Source organism: Lonchura striata, chromosome 10 (genome assembly GCF_050655825.1).
Source record: "Lonchura striata isolate lonStrDom1 chromosome 10, ASM5065582v1, whole genome shotgun sequence".
Lineage (NCBI taxonomy): Eukaryota > Metazoa > Chordata > Aves > Passeriformes > Estrildidae > Lonchura > Lonchura striata.
The window spans coordinates 4,525,066-4,542,885 of record NC_140712.1 but is presented as its reverse complement, the minus strand read 5'-3'; the positions used below and the strand labels follow the sequence as shown (position 1 = coordinate 4,542,885).

The window sequence follows — 17,820 nt, the reverse complement described above, 5'->3', positions numbered from 1 at the left end:
CTAAGCTATAAAACTTAGAAAGTTAAAATTTCATTGAGTTTTTTTGCTGTTGTTTTTTAATTTTCAGGAACTTGTTCGACTTCTGCAGCAAACAGTCCGATCTTCCCAATATGATAAATACTTTGCAAGTCACCTTTGTGAGGGGGTTCCCAAAGATACATTAGAGCTGTTGCACCAAAAAGATGACCAGATTTTGGGCCTCAACAATCAACTTGAAAAGTTAAATCTGGAAAAAGATAGTCTCCAGCAGGAAGTCAAGAATCTGAAGTGTAAAGTTGGAGAACTCAATGAACGGCTGGGAATGTTGATGGAAACTATTCAAGCTAAAGATGAAGTCATCATGAAACTTTCCCGCCAGCTCAGCGAATGTGAGGACGGCACATCCTCTCAAAGTGGAGCAATAAATTCCCCCACATCCACCTGCACTAATAAGGAACTACAGGAACTGGACAGACTAAAAGTAAGAGCACTGTCTCTGTCTTGATGCATAGGGGAATCTCTTCTCTCTGTAAAAGTACTTTTTAGTCTGCTGTACTGTTTGAGATCACTACACCAGTTCCCCAAGACACTCATCAGCAGAGGCTTTCTCAGCTTGGAACCTCCACTTTGAGCTGTTATGTGACAATCTAACCAGAACTTCCTTCCTTTGGGCCATCTCTAGTGCAGGGCTATACTTTCAGGAAATTATTAATTGGTGTGGAGCTGAAGAGATGTAAGAAATAATCAAAGGAGCAGGAAGGATTAAGGGTAAGAGGAAAATATAAACATGGAGAAAACAAACAGAAAGCTTGTTCTGTTTTTTTTTTTTTTTAATTTTAAATATCAAGAGTGAGGCAACAAAGAGCATGTAGAAAAGCAAGGGGAAGCTCTGAGGAGACAAAAAAAAGAGGGAGGAGTATAAGAGCCTGCTTTACTAAAGCTGCTAACTCCTACTAATGCTTTATTTTTATTCTGTAACGTACCATTCTGAATGTGTCACAAGTCCTTAATGGAATTACTGAAGTTACCCGCCTTGCTCTAAACAGTCTTTCTTGCCTTTGGGTAAATGTTATATTTCAAATTGATGAACATTCCAAATTTGGAATATAAATAAGTTACTTAAAATATGTTTAAACATGTACAATTTTCTTTCTTATGTATGAGCCTGGTAAGTTTCAATAGATGAAGTTGAAACCAGAAGTCAGTGGTCTTGGTAGAAAGCAAACAGATGCTGGGGAGTAGAGGCTCGTAGATGTTGGGGAGTGTGAGAGTCCTGTGGCTGCTGGGAGGGTACCAGCCTCATCCCACAAGCTCAGCTTTCGGAGGCAGTGTTTGTAGCCAGGATCTGAATGGATTAGGCAGGGAAGGTCATTGTTAGATCTATCTTTCTTTATGGAGGCAGACATGAAACTTGTACTTTTAATGAGGGCTGGTGAGGATGGTGAAAACCCAAGGGGCATTCATCCCCTGCTTTTTTGTGTTGCTGTGGCCTCTGGGATGGGCTCAGCCTGCATGTGCCTGTTCTCCCTGCCTGTACCCCCGACAGCAGCCAGCTGTCTTCTGCAGGCAGTGGAGCACTGGGAGCGATGCAGGCAAGGCACAGCACCACCCTGTGCTCATATTTGGCATGTGTGTTTCATTTACATGAAGTCCAAAATTAATATTTGATTTGAGCCTGATATTTTTAAATAAAATCCTATTAGTAGCTGCTGTTTCTATGCTCTAAGGTGATCTTTATCTGACAGGCATAATCCACTTCAGTTTTTTTTTTTTTTATCAACAGGACAATCTTCAGGGTTATAAGACCCAGAATAAATTTTTAAATAAGGAGATTTTGGAACTTTCTACTCTACGAAGAAATGCAGAAGCAAGAGAGAGGGAATGGCAGGCAAAGGTTAGCATGTTCTCACTTGGCAATGTCTAAAGCATTTTTCAATACTTCAGCTGTAAATCTACCCAGGAAATGGAACCATTTAAATGTATTAAATGTGATAGCTTAAAAAAAAAATGCCCTCTCTGTCCTTGCAGACTAATCTTTCTGAATGGATTCTTGAAAGAAGTAATTGCTTTTAAAATTGTGTGACTCGGTGGAACGTTTTAATAACTTATGAACAAAGGCATGTACATGTCTGAAAACATTGTTTTCTCAGAATTAAGACTGTAATGATTTTTTTTAAAGGTCAGTGACACGATGTGTAAGGATTTGATAGGTCACAATCGAGCTTTCTCCTGAGCACAAAGGATGGCTATGGTATGGTGAATGTAATTTCTGTCTGGATGAATTTGAGTGTAGAGGTGTTGCAGGTAAATAATAAAGGTTTCCAGTGCTTGGGGTTAGGGAAAATGCACTCATCTGTAACTAAGGTTAGATACCTGTAGCTGGTTTGGTAGGCTTTGCTTTTAGTTGTTTGGAAGCATGCACTCACTGGCCAGGCTTAAATGCTGTATTTTTTGGCACAGAGGTGTGTGCTTACAATTCTTACATGATATTGCCTAACTGGTATGCCATTTAAGTTGTCCTTTTTCAAACATGCACAGATTAAAGCTGCTACAATACAACCATTTTGTTCTTTTAAGGACTTCATACAATGCAGTGATAATTAAGGTTTGCTCAGAATTTCCATATACAAAAAATGTGGTGGAAAACATCTGGTCTACTATGCTGCCTTATGTCTCCTGGTGTTAACAAAAATGGGAAAGTTAAGCTGACTGTTCTTGACTTAGATGTTTCTAAGCAGCATAAACCAAAAGAATAGCATTGAGCCAGGTTTTAAAAGTGTAGTACAAAGTAAGCGTCTGAAGATTTGTATCATGTATTGTTTTCTGCAGTATACCAGCTTAGAAGCCAAACTCTGCCAGATTGAAAGTAAATACCTGATCTTGCTTCAAGAAATGAAAACTCCTGTTTGTTCTGAGGATCAAAGTCCTGCTCGTGAGGTTATCACACAGTTACTGGAAGATGCCTTGAAAGCAGAACCTAGTGAACAACCAGAACAAGCATTTTTCAAACCCCACCTGGTCAGGTAGTTTGGTCCTATTAAATTAAATGTATGTGTATGTCTTGGCCAGTGGGCTCTATTACAACACTGCAAAACAGACAATGAGAATGTATTTGCAGGTTTGGGTTATTTATTGTATTTCCCCTTCATTAATGAGGGAATGGTTATGAAATCCTTTTAGCTGTGTAAAAAGCCTTGTCTTGGGAAGACCTCTGATGCAGGTGGAGATGCAGATTGAGCTCTAGGTGGTCTAATCTGGAAGATGAAGGGCCACAAGGCCTGGTGGCACCAGCCAGACAAGAAACACTGGGAGACACAGCGAGGACTCAGGAGGAAGAGGGCTGTGAAGACTTGGACTGTGAGGGGCTGAAAGCTCTGGGATTCCTTTGTTGAGGGCACTTCATGGCACTGTGGCACGGCCTCGATTGTGTCTGTGTGCCTTGAATAAGGAGCATGAGACTTTGCTGAGGGAAGCCTGGGGTGGAAGCTGTGAGGAAACCTGGCCTAGCTGTGAGTGTGAGGTGTGCAGGAGCTGAGTAGGGACTGTAGGGGGGCTTTGGCCCCAGCAGTGACAGTCTCTGTTGGCAGTGCAGCTGCCAGGGAGTCTCAGAAATGGTCACACTGGGAAGTTTCACTGACAAGTTTATTCATTCATTGAGATATAATATCAAACTTAGACAAAGGTATTGCACTGCAGATGCTGAAGGTGAGCTGCTGAGGAGATGGGTACATTCCAGCTTGACCATGTTGTTAAATAAACTGCTTAATTTGTGTAGTAGTATATACAGGAACATGGGTACCAAGTCTTTTGTTTATGGATTGTACAAGTAATTGTTAAATAAAGAAAAATTTCAGAAAAGTGTTTAATAAGCACTATGTTTTTAGCGCTATGGAGAGTAGCTTTCAAGTAACTTTATGGTGGGAACCTGAGAGCTTCAGAGCTACTGAATATATTTTTAAAACCTTTTTTCTTCCTCTCCATTACAGTGAATATGATATATATGGTTTTCAGACTATCCCAGAGGATGATGATGAGGAGAAACTAGTAGCAAAATCACGAGCTTTGGATTTGAGATCACTTTCACTAAGTGAAAATCGAGAGATCTCCACAGGTGTGAAATGGGAAAACTATCTTGCAAGCACAATGAATAGAGAGATGATGCGCTGTGTGGAACTGAAGAACCTTATTCGGTCTGGAATTCCCCATGAACACCGTTCCAAAATATGGAAATGGTGTGTCAATCTCCATGTTAAAAAGTTCAAGGACAGCGCAGTACCTGGCTACTTCCAAATCTTGCTTCAAAAAGCTCTGGAAAAACCAAATCCTGCATCTAAACAGATTGAGTTGGATCTCTTGAGGACTTTGCCAAACAACAAACATTACTCCTCCCCAACGTCTGAAGGGATCCAGAAGCTGCGAAATGTGCTGCTGGCATTTTCCTGGAGAAATCCTGACATAGGATATTGCCAAGGGCTCAACAGGTAAGATTTTGCTTATCTTGGTTAATAAGTATGCCGTGAAACACCTAGTGAGCCTTTCAAATCTCATGTAGAGCCACATGGTTTGAGCAGCAGTTTGCCTTATGGGTTGTATGCTCATAATTTATAATAAATAACTATCACATTTTTTAAACCAATTAAAGAAGCAGTTGACCTGGATAATAAATTTTGTAAAATCAAGTTGACATCAAAACTGGAACTGGAATTAATTCTTAAGAAACTAGTTACTTAAATGTAGTTTTACATTGACTTCATGTCAGTTGCAGGGGATTGTGTTGCTTTTTTGTGCAAGGTTTTTTCTTCTTTTAAAGCAAGCAGAAAAAAAGGCTTGAAGGTTTTTTTCGCATTGTTAAGGCAAAAAATTTCAGCATTTTCCACTGGTGTCTTCAATCAGAATTGAGGAATTTAAAGGGGATTCTTGTGTTACAATGCTAAGAAAAATTCTGTTTTGTTGCAGTTGGCCTTTGCCAGAATAGCTTTGCTACTTGGAGATCTGTAGTAAAAGAAGGTGCTACTTGAAGCAGGTGTGTTGGCATAACACCCTGTCTCATCCCCATGATGTAATAGTATAGATCTCCACTTGTGCACTATTTTATGTACTAGCATAGGCTTTTGAACTTAGAGCAGCTTTGTCTTTTGAAAGAGCACTGAAAAAGTAGTGGAATAGAAACAGTGAATCATGAAGTGGTGGTGGTAGCAGTAGTAGTATTGTGGAAACCTCCACCTAACACCCTTAGAATAAACATCTCCTTTCTAAACTAGACTCTGTATTTAGAGAGCTCTTAAAATTGACAACAGCAACACTTCAAGAAATTCTTTGAGCAAAATTTTGCCTTTTCTTTTTACTTACTTAGCTGAATACAAATATTTGGTGTGGCTGAGAAGGCATGGCTTTGCCCCATTTTGAACTTCATCAAGTTTTGCTGTTCAGTGGTCTGCTGTTAACATATTTATCTCTGCTGAACAGAAAAAATACTGCAATGGTTCTTACTATAGTTTGTATAATTTTCTCTAAATAAACCCTGTTTTCAGGTTGGTAGCAATTGCACTTCTGTACTTGGAACAGGAAGATGCTTTTTGGTGTCTAGTAACAATAGTGGAAGTTTTCATGCCTCGTGATTATTATACTAAGACACTGCTGGGATCCCAGGTACGTGCACTGCTGGGATAAAGCCTGATCCTGTAAACTTCAGCCAGTCAACAGCTTTCCTCTGCAAATGTCTGATAGGTGTCTTTGTAATGGGATGGGAGTGGAGTTGACAGGGGTGGGTTCCAAGTGCCAGGACCCTTGTTTGGACAAGTGTGATAGTTGTTGGACAAGTGTGACAGTGTGATAGTTGTTCAGTGTCCCGCTTGGAGTCCTTAACTCCCCTTCACAACCCTGAACTGTGTTATTGTTCCTTTCCTCAGATGGTGGTGTGGGGCTCTGGGAGAGGGCGGGCTGACAATGCATTTGCAGTGCTGTGGGCAGTAGCCACTGTAGCTTTCCTGCGTCCAGGTGATACTCTGGTCCAGGCTGCCTTCTCCAGCCAAGTGTTTGCCCAGCATTCTCTCTGCTCCTGTGTTCCTGCACCAATGCAGCGCTGGTGACCAGTACTAGAAATGCCCCACCTGCGTGTGAGGAGCCCTATGAGACCAGGGCTGGGTTGAGAAGCAGACAATCTGGAAGGGCAATCTGCAGTGGATAGCTGTGTGTGCTTTGGGTGGATCTAGCTTGGAAGTGTGAGCTAGACAATCCTGGGTTTCTTGGTTACCTCTGGAAAAACTTGCACTCACAGCTTGATAACAGCCTTGCTCTGAATGATGTGCTGGAAAATTTGAACAATAACACTATTTGTCGTGTCTTTAGGTTGATCAGCGAGTATTTAAGGATTTATTGAGCGAGAAGCTTCCACGATTACATGCTCATTTTGAACAATATAAAGTTGATTATACTCTCATCACTTTCAACTGGTTTCTTGTGGTTTTTGTGGACAGCGTGGTTAGTGACATACTTTTCAAAATCTGGGACTCCTTCCTCTATGAGGGACCAAAGGTGAACTGAATGGGCTGAGTTTGTTTATTTGTTACCTGATACCAAATTACTGTGGTACTTTGGTTAGTACCACAAAGTACTGTGGTTACTGAGTGTGGGGATAAAAGAAGGTTGCTTTGCAAAACTCTTGTCAGTTAAAATGACTGGTAGGAAAAAAACAAGAGAGGAACTGTGCATAACCATTCAAAATATTTTTCAGCTTTTGGAAATAGGGGCTGGGGAAGGGAGATAAAGGGAGATGTGACTAAAGAGCTTCAGTGCAGCCTGTGCTTGAGGGGTTTATAAAGATGGTCATGAGACTCTGTATTCTGTACTTACAAAGTACCCAATATTACATGTATTTTTATCAGGTAATATTCCGATTTGCCCTGGCACTGTTTAAGTACAAAGAAGAGGAAATCTTAAAGTTGCAAGATTCGATGTCTATTTTCAAGTACCTTCGCTACTTCACACGCACCATCCTTGATGCCAGGTGGGTAACTTACACTGAGGTGGCACTGAAGGGCTTGTAGTGGGCCATGGGAGATGTCTGTTTTGTAGCATTGGTGTTTTCATCTAGATCCTAATTCACGTAAAGCAGCTAGAGGTGCAACCAACTGCTAGGATTTGTCATGAGCACTTTTATCTGGCAGAGACAAATCAGAAGTGATGTAGGCTTAAACAGTAATTTTTGTGAGGGAGATGACCTTGTTTAAGTATCATGGTAGCAGCATGTCAGAATTTTAACCATAGGTGAAGTTTCCCTCTGCAATGCAGATGTAACTTCTTACTAAGATGTTTTATGATAAATGAAAATACATCCTGGCTCCAGCATTAAAGATGTGAGCCATGTCCCCCACAGCTTAAATTTCTTACGCATGGTTAATGGATGGGCTTCTGCCACATAATTCCAGCTGGCTTTAAGATATACTTGGAAGCAGAGAATAAATACAAATTAGATACTTTTCTGGTCTTCAGTCCTTGCATAGGACTTACAGTTTGTAAATTATGGTCTAGTGTTTTTAGATTTGGTCTAGTGGGTTTTTTTTCCCCAGTTTCAAGACTGTAGAGTAGTAGGTTAATCTTAAAAAGAAAAGTCATATTGAGATTGGTTTAATGTCTGAAAATGTTTTGCACATCTTTTGAAGCTCACTAGTTTTCAATTTAGAAAAAAAGGTATATTGAAATCTGAGATTTTTTTTTATGTGATAAACTCCATATAAATTGAGGCTTTTACTTTGACTCCTGCTGCAAGAGCTCTATTACTTTTACTTCCTGTGTATCAGTTTTGACTGGAGAGAAGTTAGAGCTGAATAATCTTGTGCTTGAAAGAGATTGCTGGGATTGATGCAGAGAGAAAAAAATAATTTTTTTATTCTTACCCCTTCCAAACAAAATTTTGATATTTAATCAGAGGTGAAGATTTGGCTTTCCATTCCTTTTCCACTTGTGGAAATGATGTCTTGATTCGCCTCTCTAAACTTTCTGGTGCTGAAGTAACCTATTTTAAAGATTTCTAAAATTGCTGAATTTGCTGTTAACAAAATGAACTAATTAGGAATCACTGGGGGATGGGGAGTTCAAATGAGGCAGGACAGAATTCAGTACATCAAAGATATTTGCAATACAAATATGCTCTGTGCTGATCTATAAGTCTCTGCCTTTTGGGGTTTTAAGAGTGGAAGCAGTGCAGTGCCACATAGGGAATATGGATTTGCCTGTTAGGACTGACAAGAGAGGATTTAAACTGCCTGGTTTCTTATTCTGCCAAGTTTGTACAAGGTTTATATCATCAACATTTGAGCAGTACAGAAGTATGTAGAATGAGGTCTTTCTTGATATGGACAAAAAAGGATCCTGTTGTAGAGGAAAAATTCAGAAATATTTATTTGTATAGAATTCATGGATGTTCTGAATGGTTAAAATCATTCTGCACAGAGTTTCTAAGTTTAAATTCTGTAGTAAGAGGGGTCTCTACAGACACGTGCATAATTATATTCTAGTTACAGGATGTCTTAGCTGGGTTTTTTTACAGAGCCATGGCATCTTGTGCACAAGTAGGAAAAGATGCTGGAATATCTTCTGTGTAGAAATAGCAGGAAATCATTCCTTGATCACTCAAAAATACAAACCTACCATTAAATAAACTGTCCAAAGAAGTTTTCTTAATACTTATTTCTGATAATTAAAATAGAATAAATTAAGTATTCTACTTCCCCTTTTTTTCCTTAGTAAACAAAGAGGGTTTTGGTGTAGATCAGCAATAATGATGTAGTTGAATGCAGTCTTTTTGGACTGATCAGACTTAGCAATTTGCTGGGACTGCAAGAAGGTATGATGCAGTGTGACTCTGGAAGGGAGCTGGATCCTCTGTGGTGCTTTGCACTGTGCCCTGACAAGTTTGGCTTGACACTGGTCCAGAGATCTCTGTGCTTCAGCCAGCAGAACCCCCAGAGCATTCTCATTGTGATGGAAAGTTTGGCTTGTCCATGTTCTGTATTATCCTTGTCCACGTCTGTGTTGCCCCTGTGTTGTCTTTATCTGGTCTCTTGATTGTCAGGTTATCTTTGTTAACTGGAGAGCTGAGTGGTTTGGGATTGAAGGAGCAGCTGTGTGTTCTATGGAGGCAGTTATCTGATCTGTACTGGTAACTGGATGTTTCAAATCTTCAGTGTAGCCAAGGAAGCTCTGATAACCTAAGCTTATGTCTTCTGCTCAGCTTTTCAAAAGTGTGATCTTTATAACAGAGTTTACGGGTGGCTTGGAGAACTCTTGGGTGTTTGATTCCATTTTATCACTTGAAATAACCTTAAGCCTGAATACTTTATAGAAATTTCTTGAAATACTGATAATATCTGAGACCTATCAAGAGTGAAAGAGACCAGAGATATGTGACATATGATAAAAGTCAATATGGATGAAGTTGAAAAGCCCACCAGATATGAATGATTGTCTTGTACCATTGTGTAATCTTGCAGGAAACTGACTGCTATTGCTTTTGGAGACCTGAACCCTTTTCCCTTACGCCAGATCAGAAACCGCAGGGCCTATCACCTGGAGAAAGTGCGCCTGGAGCTGACGGAGCTGGAAGCCATTCGCGAGGACTTCCTGCGTGAGCGAGAGACCTGCGTGGAAAAAAGAGACCTTATTAGTGATGATGAGGAGGATAGCTGAAACTGCTTAATATAAACTGTTCTTTGGGATCATGACCAAAGTGAGTTAACCTCCAAAACACTTTATTAATCCTGTAAAACAGAATGTATTTAGTTCTTGCTTTTGGAAATAGGCAGGACAGATTTCCAAATCCCAGCACTTTCAGAAATACCACTTACTATGGAGGCCAAACACTTCTGTTTACATTTATGTTCCTGGAATCATTTGTAGAGCACTTAATATCTGTCTCAGTTTAGTCAACCAGCTGAATTGACAGTTGTTTTCCCACAGTGTACCATTAATGCCTGGATGTGAAACAATAAGAAAAGTCCATGCTCTGTTACATTCAGTGCCATTCTGAGTTTAGGGGTTTTTTGATGTAATCATGTTTTTCATAGTGCAGGCTCAATGTGAGAGGACATCCATATTTCTTGGATTCAGGTTGGCTCCATCCAGCCTTTCTTGAGAAAAGCATGGGATGAAGATTCCTTTTGTCTTTTTCTGGAGTGTCATGCTATGGATCACCAAACAGAACACTTGAAAATATACATATATATATATACTCTAAAGTAAAGGTAAAATAAGTACTTATTTCTGTCACTGACTGTAATGTATACTGAAACAGTGATAGCAAGCATAATTTCTACTTTTCAGGGCAGCTGTGTTGATAAAGATTCTCATTAATGGAAAAGGGGTTTATAGATCAAGCTCTCTTTAATCAATTTAATTTGTATTCACTATTTTGATTGCAATGGTTCAAAAAGGCCACAACCAAACTCCAGATATATTGAAAGAATGGAGATTGTCACAGGAGTACCATGCTTTAGGAACTAATATTTTGCATATCTGTTGAAGGGTTGTTTCGTTATGGTTTTTTGTTTCTTGTGAGGGGTTTTTGTTGGGTTTTTTTCCCCTTTTCTTTTAATGCTTCTTCTTCTTTAGGACCTAACATGAAGTCTTGCTCTTTAAGATGAAACACAGCGTTCTTTCGGTATGATTGTAGAACTGTTGTACAATAACGATAGTGACTGGGCTCATAAAACGAACATTTACCAATCAATCAAACGAAACCTAAAGGACACAACATGGGAACTGAAGGTCCTTTTTCAACAGAAAGATGCAATATTCTCCTAACGTCCTCAGCTTTACTGTGAGTGTTGCTGCTCCTTACTGCAAGGTCGCTGTAAGGAGCAGCATCTGGGCTATTGTGCTGTAGCGTTTTTGCTGTGGAAGTGTTACTTGAGACCATTTTCTCTCATTTGGTGACTAGCAGTGCTCCTAAATGGTTCTGGGGAGAAGGAGGGTTTCTTTCTTGCTGGCTGTTCTCTGGGCTTTTGCAATGTTTTTTCTTGAACTGTTGGATTTTCAGAATGTTGTATTGACTATAATGTGTCATGATAAAACTAGGATTCAAATACTAGGCAGCAAATTGCCAAGCTCTGGGGAAGTGGTTAATTGGTAAAAAAGAAAACTAATCATTGTGAAGAGTCAAGTGCTTCAAGCTTGTATTTTATGTGTTTTGTTTTGGTTGTCTAGTAGTAGAACTTTATTTGGTATAATTGTGTAACTGTTTTAGTCAACTTAAGTGTGGGCAGAGAGAAATCCTGCTTCTATTTCACAGCACTTTCAAAAAAATTATTTTAGATAATGTAGTTGTAACCTTCTCCAAGTAAGCATATTATAAGTTAGTTTATATGGAAGGGAACTATTTAATCAGAGGTGAAGTTGTAACTTAGAGGACTACTTTTGGTATAAAATTTATGCTTCCTGTATGACTCATAATTTTTACCTAGCTAGCAAATCCTTACCAATGAGAAACTGATGGTGTGATCATCATGATTTGTATGTTACTAGTCTTCTGAAATGCCCCCTACGTTGTTTCTGGCAGGCAATAGCTAGGGATTTTTTTCTAATTCCCTGATTACTTTTGGTTGTGTACTGGAGGGCAGGGTTTTGATATTGCATGTACTGTATTCTTTTTCTACTTACAATCAATATTTGAATACAAAAATGGGACCAGGTTTTATAATTTTCTAGTTATGCTATCTTGATTTTGAAAGAGCTGGTCTCTAAATCAATATGTAATGCAGGCTCTTTTTTTGTATGTTTGTTTTAATGATGTTGTCAAGTGTTAAATGAATTTTTTTAAGATGAAGATCTTCCTTTCAGTGACAACAAGTGAAATAGTAAGGTGAAGAATTTAGATACTTGTGCTTACCCTGTTCCTACAATTCATTTTTCTTTGGCTTTGAGTCTTCACTATGAACTAGTCCTATGACTTGAGGAGATGTTTTCAGACTGATTCCATTGAAGTGTTCAGGTTGTGAAGATAAAACTAAGTTTAAGGCAACGGTTTGGGAAGTTCTTTAGCTGACAAAACACAACCTGCAATATTAGTGGACCATTTCTGTTAGAGTTGTGTTGATGGTTCAGTTTGTGTGCGCATGTGTTGCTGTGTTTCATTCTATTAAGTTGTTTCTGGTTGTACAGTCTGTTTCTTCTGCCATGTTGTGACTGTTACCCATGAATGTTAGGAATCCTGTGGAAGTTGTGTTGTCTCTGGGTATTCTGTCAGCTTGCAGGTAAGAAATGAGTCGATGTTGTTATGCTTAAGTTCCCAGCAAGCTGTTGGCTTCATTTTGTTAAGCCTTGTTGCTGATACAGTGATGAGCTAATAGGTCAAGAAATTGCAGAGGCTTCTCACCTCTGGCCACTAAAAGTCTCTGTGAAACAAAAATAAGATGTGTATAGCAGGAAGTAACATCAGGGGAGCTTGCCTTGCTTGCTGTTGCAAATGTCATTGTGTGACTTAGTTTTCTAGTGATGTTTAAATCTGGTTGCCTTGGAGAGTAGTAACTCATCAGGGACATGCAGGATACACAGGCAGTACTTACACCTGATGAAACCAAGCCAAAATACAGTGTGTTTCGGTGGCCTGCCAAAGCTGAACTGCATGGTTCCCAAGTGTTTGTGCTTGTGTGTGAACTTCTGAGGTGGTGCATGAGGTTTACCATTCATGCCAGCCAGATACTGGGTAGTTGACCTGTTCATGCACATAGGAACTGCCAAGATAATATTTTAACTTCAAGGCCTTGCACATAACATGCAGAGCTCCTCATGGGGGGTTCCCAGAATATGTGATATAACCCACACCACTAAGTTGCATTGTGAAGAATATTCCTTCATCTCTATTTATGTGTGCATGGCTTCCTGGTGAAACTCTTCATTAGTTGTTTAAAAGGGTCTATTATCTTCTGTTAAATAGGCAAAAAATTGGTGTACTACAACTGTACTTATTGGAACTGTGCAGTATTTCAGCTTGACCTGTATATGTGTACAGGTAGTGTTATCATCCAGTGTTATCACATTGTTTGGTGGTCTTTTTACCAGTTATGTAATCAATAAAAAGGATTTTTCTGTTGTCCTTTTGGTGTCTTCTGTGAGAGATTCTCCCCTTCCCTTCAGTGTTTGTAAACATGGTAAGATATTTCAGCAGAAAGGGAAAGATTTTTTTTTTCTTTGTTATAAAACATCAGAAATGAATGAATGGTCTTAAATTTGACAGTTGGATGTTCAGACACATAACTGAGAAATGACAAACTGATTAATTTAATGACATTGTATAGCTGTTTAAGTGACTGTTCCTCAAGTGCCATGTTAAAAATCAGCAATATGCGGTACAAGAAATTTGAATCACTAACATAAGTGAAGTTACCTTTGTGACGATTGATGTAAAGAAGAAATAAATTGTTTATTACTTTATAAATTGCTCTGGTTCTTGTTCTTTTTTCCCCCATAATAGATGGAAGTATCTACAGGTGTCATCAGAACAAACCAGTGGTAGTGCTTGCATTTTTGTCTGATAATGACATCTGAGAGAATCTCTATAAAGGAACATACATGCAAATTTGGCTTTGATGCATGAAGATGTGAACCATAGACATGTTGCATGCATGTGATGCTGACTGGGTAGACTCGTCATTGGTGTCCTTCATTTCTTGGGAGAAGAGGGAGAGGAGACAAAATTTGCATGAGTTTTGACAGGAATTTTCTGAGTTCATACACTTTCTGGGAAACATATTTGTATAACATCTCCTGACACCCCAAAAGCTTCTTTAGGAGGCTTGGTACTGATGTTCTGACACAGTCTTTTGTAGTCAAATAAATAATTTCAGCTGTTTTGAAAATTTAACCAAGTATTCAACTAATTTGGAAATCAAGTCTCAATATCTGTCTTTCAGATATGAATTTTGCACTTTGGAATTGCTTGAGTCCCTTAAAGAGGAATACCTCAGCTACTTCAGATATGTAACTTAATAGCTAAATGTAGGGGAGAAGGGAAGAAGAGTTAGGACATCACTGTAATTGCATATCCAAGCCTATCTTTGATAGCAGAGGTCAATAGTGTACAGTTCTTGTCCTCTGGCTCTGCTACAGAATGGCAAGCTGTTATAGGTGTAGATATTGGCACAGCTGGAAATCTATTCAAAGGAGGTACAAAACAGGATGGAGATCAGCAGCTGAGGCAGAGCACAACTATGGCCTAAGGACCTTGTGTCCTGTACACTGAAAATTTTAAGTCAGAGAAATAAACAGAAAATTCTGGGAAGAGAGTGCATGGGGAGCAATGTCCTCAACTTGCATACTTGGCATGTTTATCTTGAGTATGTTGTATTGCCCTAAGCAGCTGTTGGGACCTGTAAAGAACAGCTGAGACTCCTATTTGCTCCTTAGAACTAAGTTTGAAGCATCTGCTCTCAGTGGGATTGCAATAAGGATGTGAGTGTGGCTGATGAAAGTTAAAAACCTGGTTCCTAAGAAATGCATAACTTAAATATAAACACAGCTGAACGGAGACCAAATACCTGCAGAGTCTCACTGTGCTCACTGGCTGCCTCAGGGATGCAGAGAACACTGTATTTGCTGATATTACAAGGTATCAAGTGCTCCTTCTCTGGGATTTTCAGAAGTGCTAAACATAGCTTCCTTATCTGCAGCTCCTTGACCTCAACAGAAAGCAGAATCCATGTAGTGCTGAAGCTTTAAGAATTCTCACACATTAAGTATGTTCCCTCAGATAATGCAGAGAAAGGGTGTGCTCTGCCTTGGAAACTTCCCCCCTGGAAAACAAGGTAAAAGGTTCATTCGGAAGTTAGCAGAGTGGTATTTTCACTGTGATGATCAGCTGTAAAAGCCACAGTTGTCTACAGTTCAAGGATGCCCACATGTAGTGCCAGCTTTTCAGACCATAAGGCTAGAAAGCAAAACTCAGGACTGTATACTGAATGTGATTTTAACAAACACAGTTATTAAAAATCTATATCTCCAGTAATTACAACATTCAATATTAAAATATGCCTTGTAAATTAAGATGACTTTGGCCAAGTAAGAATACCCTGGTCTTGAGCAGCTGCATCCTGCCTTTGTCTCTCAAATGCAATGTCCCTTTAGTGTGTAGAAACCAGCTATGTTGTGCAGTGAGTTGCCCCTAAGGTGTCAGGTTTGAGCTGATGAATTGAATCAGTGATGTCTTCAGGCACTGTGATTGGTGATTAAACTGTGGAATATTGCTATTTGCCTGTTTTTAAAAAATGTAGGTGGTATTCTTCTGTTTTTCAATCTCCCCTTTGGAACTTGTTTGGAACCCATAAGTTTCCTATTTTGTCACTTCTGAAGGAGGCTGGCAAATGCGTGGCTGCAGTGTTTGCTGGTGCTCCCTACTTGAAACACTGCTCAGGTTTGAGTTTTCTGTTCTTGCTTTGTATGCACATAAAGGCTTTTACTTTCATCCAAAGATGTTACAAAGAAGTCTTGAGTTAGTGTTTTAAGAGTGAATAACTAGAGAAGCATAAAAGAGCAGCATCTTACTTAGGCTTGTATTTGGGCTTGCAAAACCTATGGACATGGCAGCAGGGGTGGGAGTTAATCTACCTTTGCTGCTCTTAGAAAGCTTTATTCAAAGTGAGGTTATTCTCAGTCTACGGAGAGCTCGTCCAAGCTTGAAAAGCAGTTGTAGCCTCTCAGGGTGTTTTGTTCCTTCCTTGCAGCTAGGATTAAACAAAAATGGTGGCCTTCCTCATGTGCCCTTTTGCTCTGAGAATTTTGTAATATGATTGCTGTGACTTCCACGTGATCATATCCCATTGTAGAACTAAAAATGAGAAATTAAATATCTTTATTTCCCTTTGAGAGAGTTATGAATGCTTCCACTGCCCTTTGAAACATTCACTGTTGCTCCTATTTCCTGTTCTCCACCCTGTGTAGTATCAGATGCAGCCATGTTCCTTTTGGAGTTGGAAGAGCTGGGTGGAACTCATGGGCTGTGAATGCCACTCCTAGGGCGGGCAATCAGGGGCACAGTTCAGCCCTCTTGACTTGGGACAAGCAAAGTTTCTTTTTAACTGTGATAATAAAACCCACTGCCTTTAGGTACTTGCCTAAACTAAGTCACTCTTAAATTTAGCTCTTTTCACACCATACGGCAGGAAAACATCCTGCTTATTTATGTATGATAATTTGCCATTACCATTGTGTTACCTTAATCACATAGAGTATTGGAAGAGAAGGCAACCTGGTACTTGTAATTTATTTTGAAGGTGTGAACAATCCCACATTATTTCTCATTAGCAAATGATGGGTATTAACTTGCCGAGAAGAAATGTAAGGAGACCTGATAGTGTTTACTGTGATTTCTGTGTGTCAAATAAAGCCAGAGGAAATCTAATTTTACAGGTTTTGGGGATGTCTTTATGATAGAAGAGTTAACAGATGAAGGATGTTATTGTTGGAAGACAACACTTGGACTACAGCAGCTTGGGAAGCAGGATGGAAGAGGTTTGTTACAGTAGTGCATGTGAATGCAGCTTGAGCTGCACGGTGAGGTTTGGGAACCTGCGCTGCTCTTTGTCACAGTGGTCTCTTGAAACAACGGGCAATTTCACTAGGTAATGGTGAGTTTGAGACCATGCAGTAACCAATTTTGGCTTGTAGAGAATACAGAAACAAGGCTAATGCAACTTAAGTGCCTCTCCATCGGATTTGCCTCCTCAGCCTTATTTTCTTAGTACTGCTTTCACATATCCTGCATGTACTAAAGCGAGGAAATGGGATTCTACATCTGAGATGTTCCCCAGTCAGCCTGGGTGAGCTGTGTTGGACTGGAAGGCTCTGGACTGGTCCACCTTGAGGTATCTGCATCCCATCAGGGGCAGTGGAAGCTGGCACAGTCGGGGCGGTGCCGTGCACTCCGCAGGCTGCATCGGCCCCACGCTGCCATCCAGACGGCATTGCTGCGGGCCGAGCGAGGCTCCCCGCCCCTGCCGCCAGCCCGGCCCCGCCGCTCTCTCCTCACGGGGCTGCCCGGGCGGAGCGCGGAGCCGGGCCCTTCCCTCCGGGCCGCGGCGGGCGGGCCCTGCGGCCCCTCCGCCCGGCACGGCCCGCCCGGCCCCCCAGGCTCCGCCCGGCACGGCCCGCCCGGCCCCTCAGGCTCCGCCCGGCACGGCCCGTCCGGCCCCCCAGGCTCCGCCCGGCACGGCCCGCCCGGCCTCTCAGGCTCCGCCCGCCCCCCCAGGCTCCGCCCGCCCCCTCAGGCTCCGCCCGGCACAGCCCGCCCGCCCCCCCAGGCTCCGCCCGGCACAGCCCGCCCGCCCCCCCAGGCTCCGCCCGCCCCCCCAGGCTCCGCCCGCCCCCCCAGGCTCCGCCCGCCCCCCCAGGCTCCGCCCGGCACGGCCCGCCCGCCCCCTCAGCCTCCGCCCGGCCCCCCAGGCTCCGCCCGCCCCCCAGGCTCCGCCCGCCCCCCAGGCTCCGCCCGCCCCCTCAGGCTCCGCCCGCCCCTCAGCCTCCGCCCGCCCCCTCAGGCTCCGCCCGGCCTGGCCCGACCCGGCGCGCTCACGGAGCCCGGCGGAGGCGGTGAGTAGGCGCTGCTCCGTTAGCTGGCGGCGACTCCGCAAGTTCCTTTCTCCGTGTTCCTCTGGATCTGCTTCTTAGGCTAAGCCGCCCTCACGGCTCTTCCACTCCGTGTCCCGCCTGTGAGGTGTCGCGGCTGTTCAGTCCCTGTGGCCGGGCAGCTCCGGGTCCAGCGGCGTGTCCCTCCCGCGGGGCTGGGCGGGGGGGTGTGCGGAGCCTCTTCACGGTGTCTGCGCTGGCTCTGTGTGTGCCCGTAGCCGCCAGCCGGGG

The 17,820-nt window shown here is 41.8% G+C and overlaps 2 protein-coding genes and 1 long non-coding RNA gene across 17 annotated transcripts in view; 2 read left to right on the top strand and 1 right to left on the bottom strand.

Moving 5' to 3' along the window:
- Positions 1–13,411, top strand: part of TBC1D2B (TBC1 domain family member 2B) — a 31,347-nt gene extending 17,936 nt beyond the window's left edge. For 3 of the 6 annotated variants that reach the window (XM_021547346.3, XM_021547344.4, XM_021547343.3), the window contains exons 6-13: positions 68–460; positions 1,763–1,873; positions 2,809–3,002; positions 3,966–4,460; positions 5,511–5,628; positions 6,328–6,513; positions 6,864–6,985; positions 9,471–13,411. In XM_021547346.3, coding sequence (XP_021403021.3) covers positions 68–460; positions 1,763–1,873; positions 2,809–3,002; positions 3,966–4,460; positions 5,511–5,628; positions 6,328–6,513; positions 6,864–6,985; positions 9,471–9,666 — 1,815 coding nt within the window. In that variant the 3' untranslated portion in view covers positions 9,667–13,411. The remainder of the gene's footprint in view (positions 1–67; positions 461–1,762; positions 1,874–2,808; positions 3,003–3,965; positions 4,461–5,510; positions 5,629–6,327; positions 6,514–6,863; positions 6,986–9,470) is intronic. The other 3 variants (XM_085588411.1, XM_021547345.4, XM_021547347.4) reach the window with 3 other exon arrangements.
- Positions 10,338–17,013, bottom strand: LOC146766490 (uncharacterized). The gene is made up of 2 exons (XR_014957560.1): positions 15,577–17,013; positions 10,338–14,765 (listed from the first exon to the last, which is right to left on the bottom strand). It is a non-coding gene; the product is annotated as an uncharacterized LOC146766490 (long non-coding RNA).
- Positions 17,014–17,468: 455 nt separating this feature from the next.
- Positions 17,469–17,820, top strand: part of DAPK2 (death associated protein kinase 2) — a 103,316-nt gene continuing 102,964 nt past the window's right edge. For all 10 annotated transcript variants that reach the window (XM_085588159.1, XM_085588165.1, XM_085588164.1 and 7 more), the window contains exon 1: positions 17,469–17,553. The gene's annotated coding sequence lies outside the window, so the exon portion shown is untranslated. The remainder of the gene's footprint in view (positions 17,554–17,820) is intronic.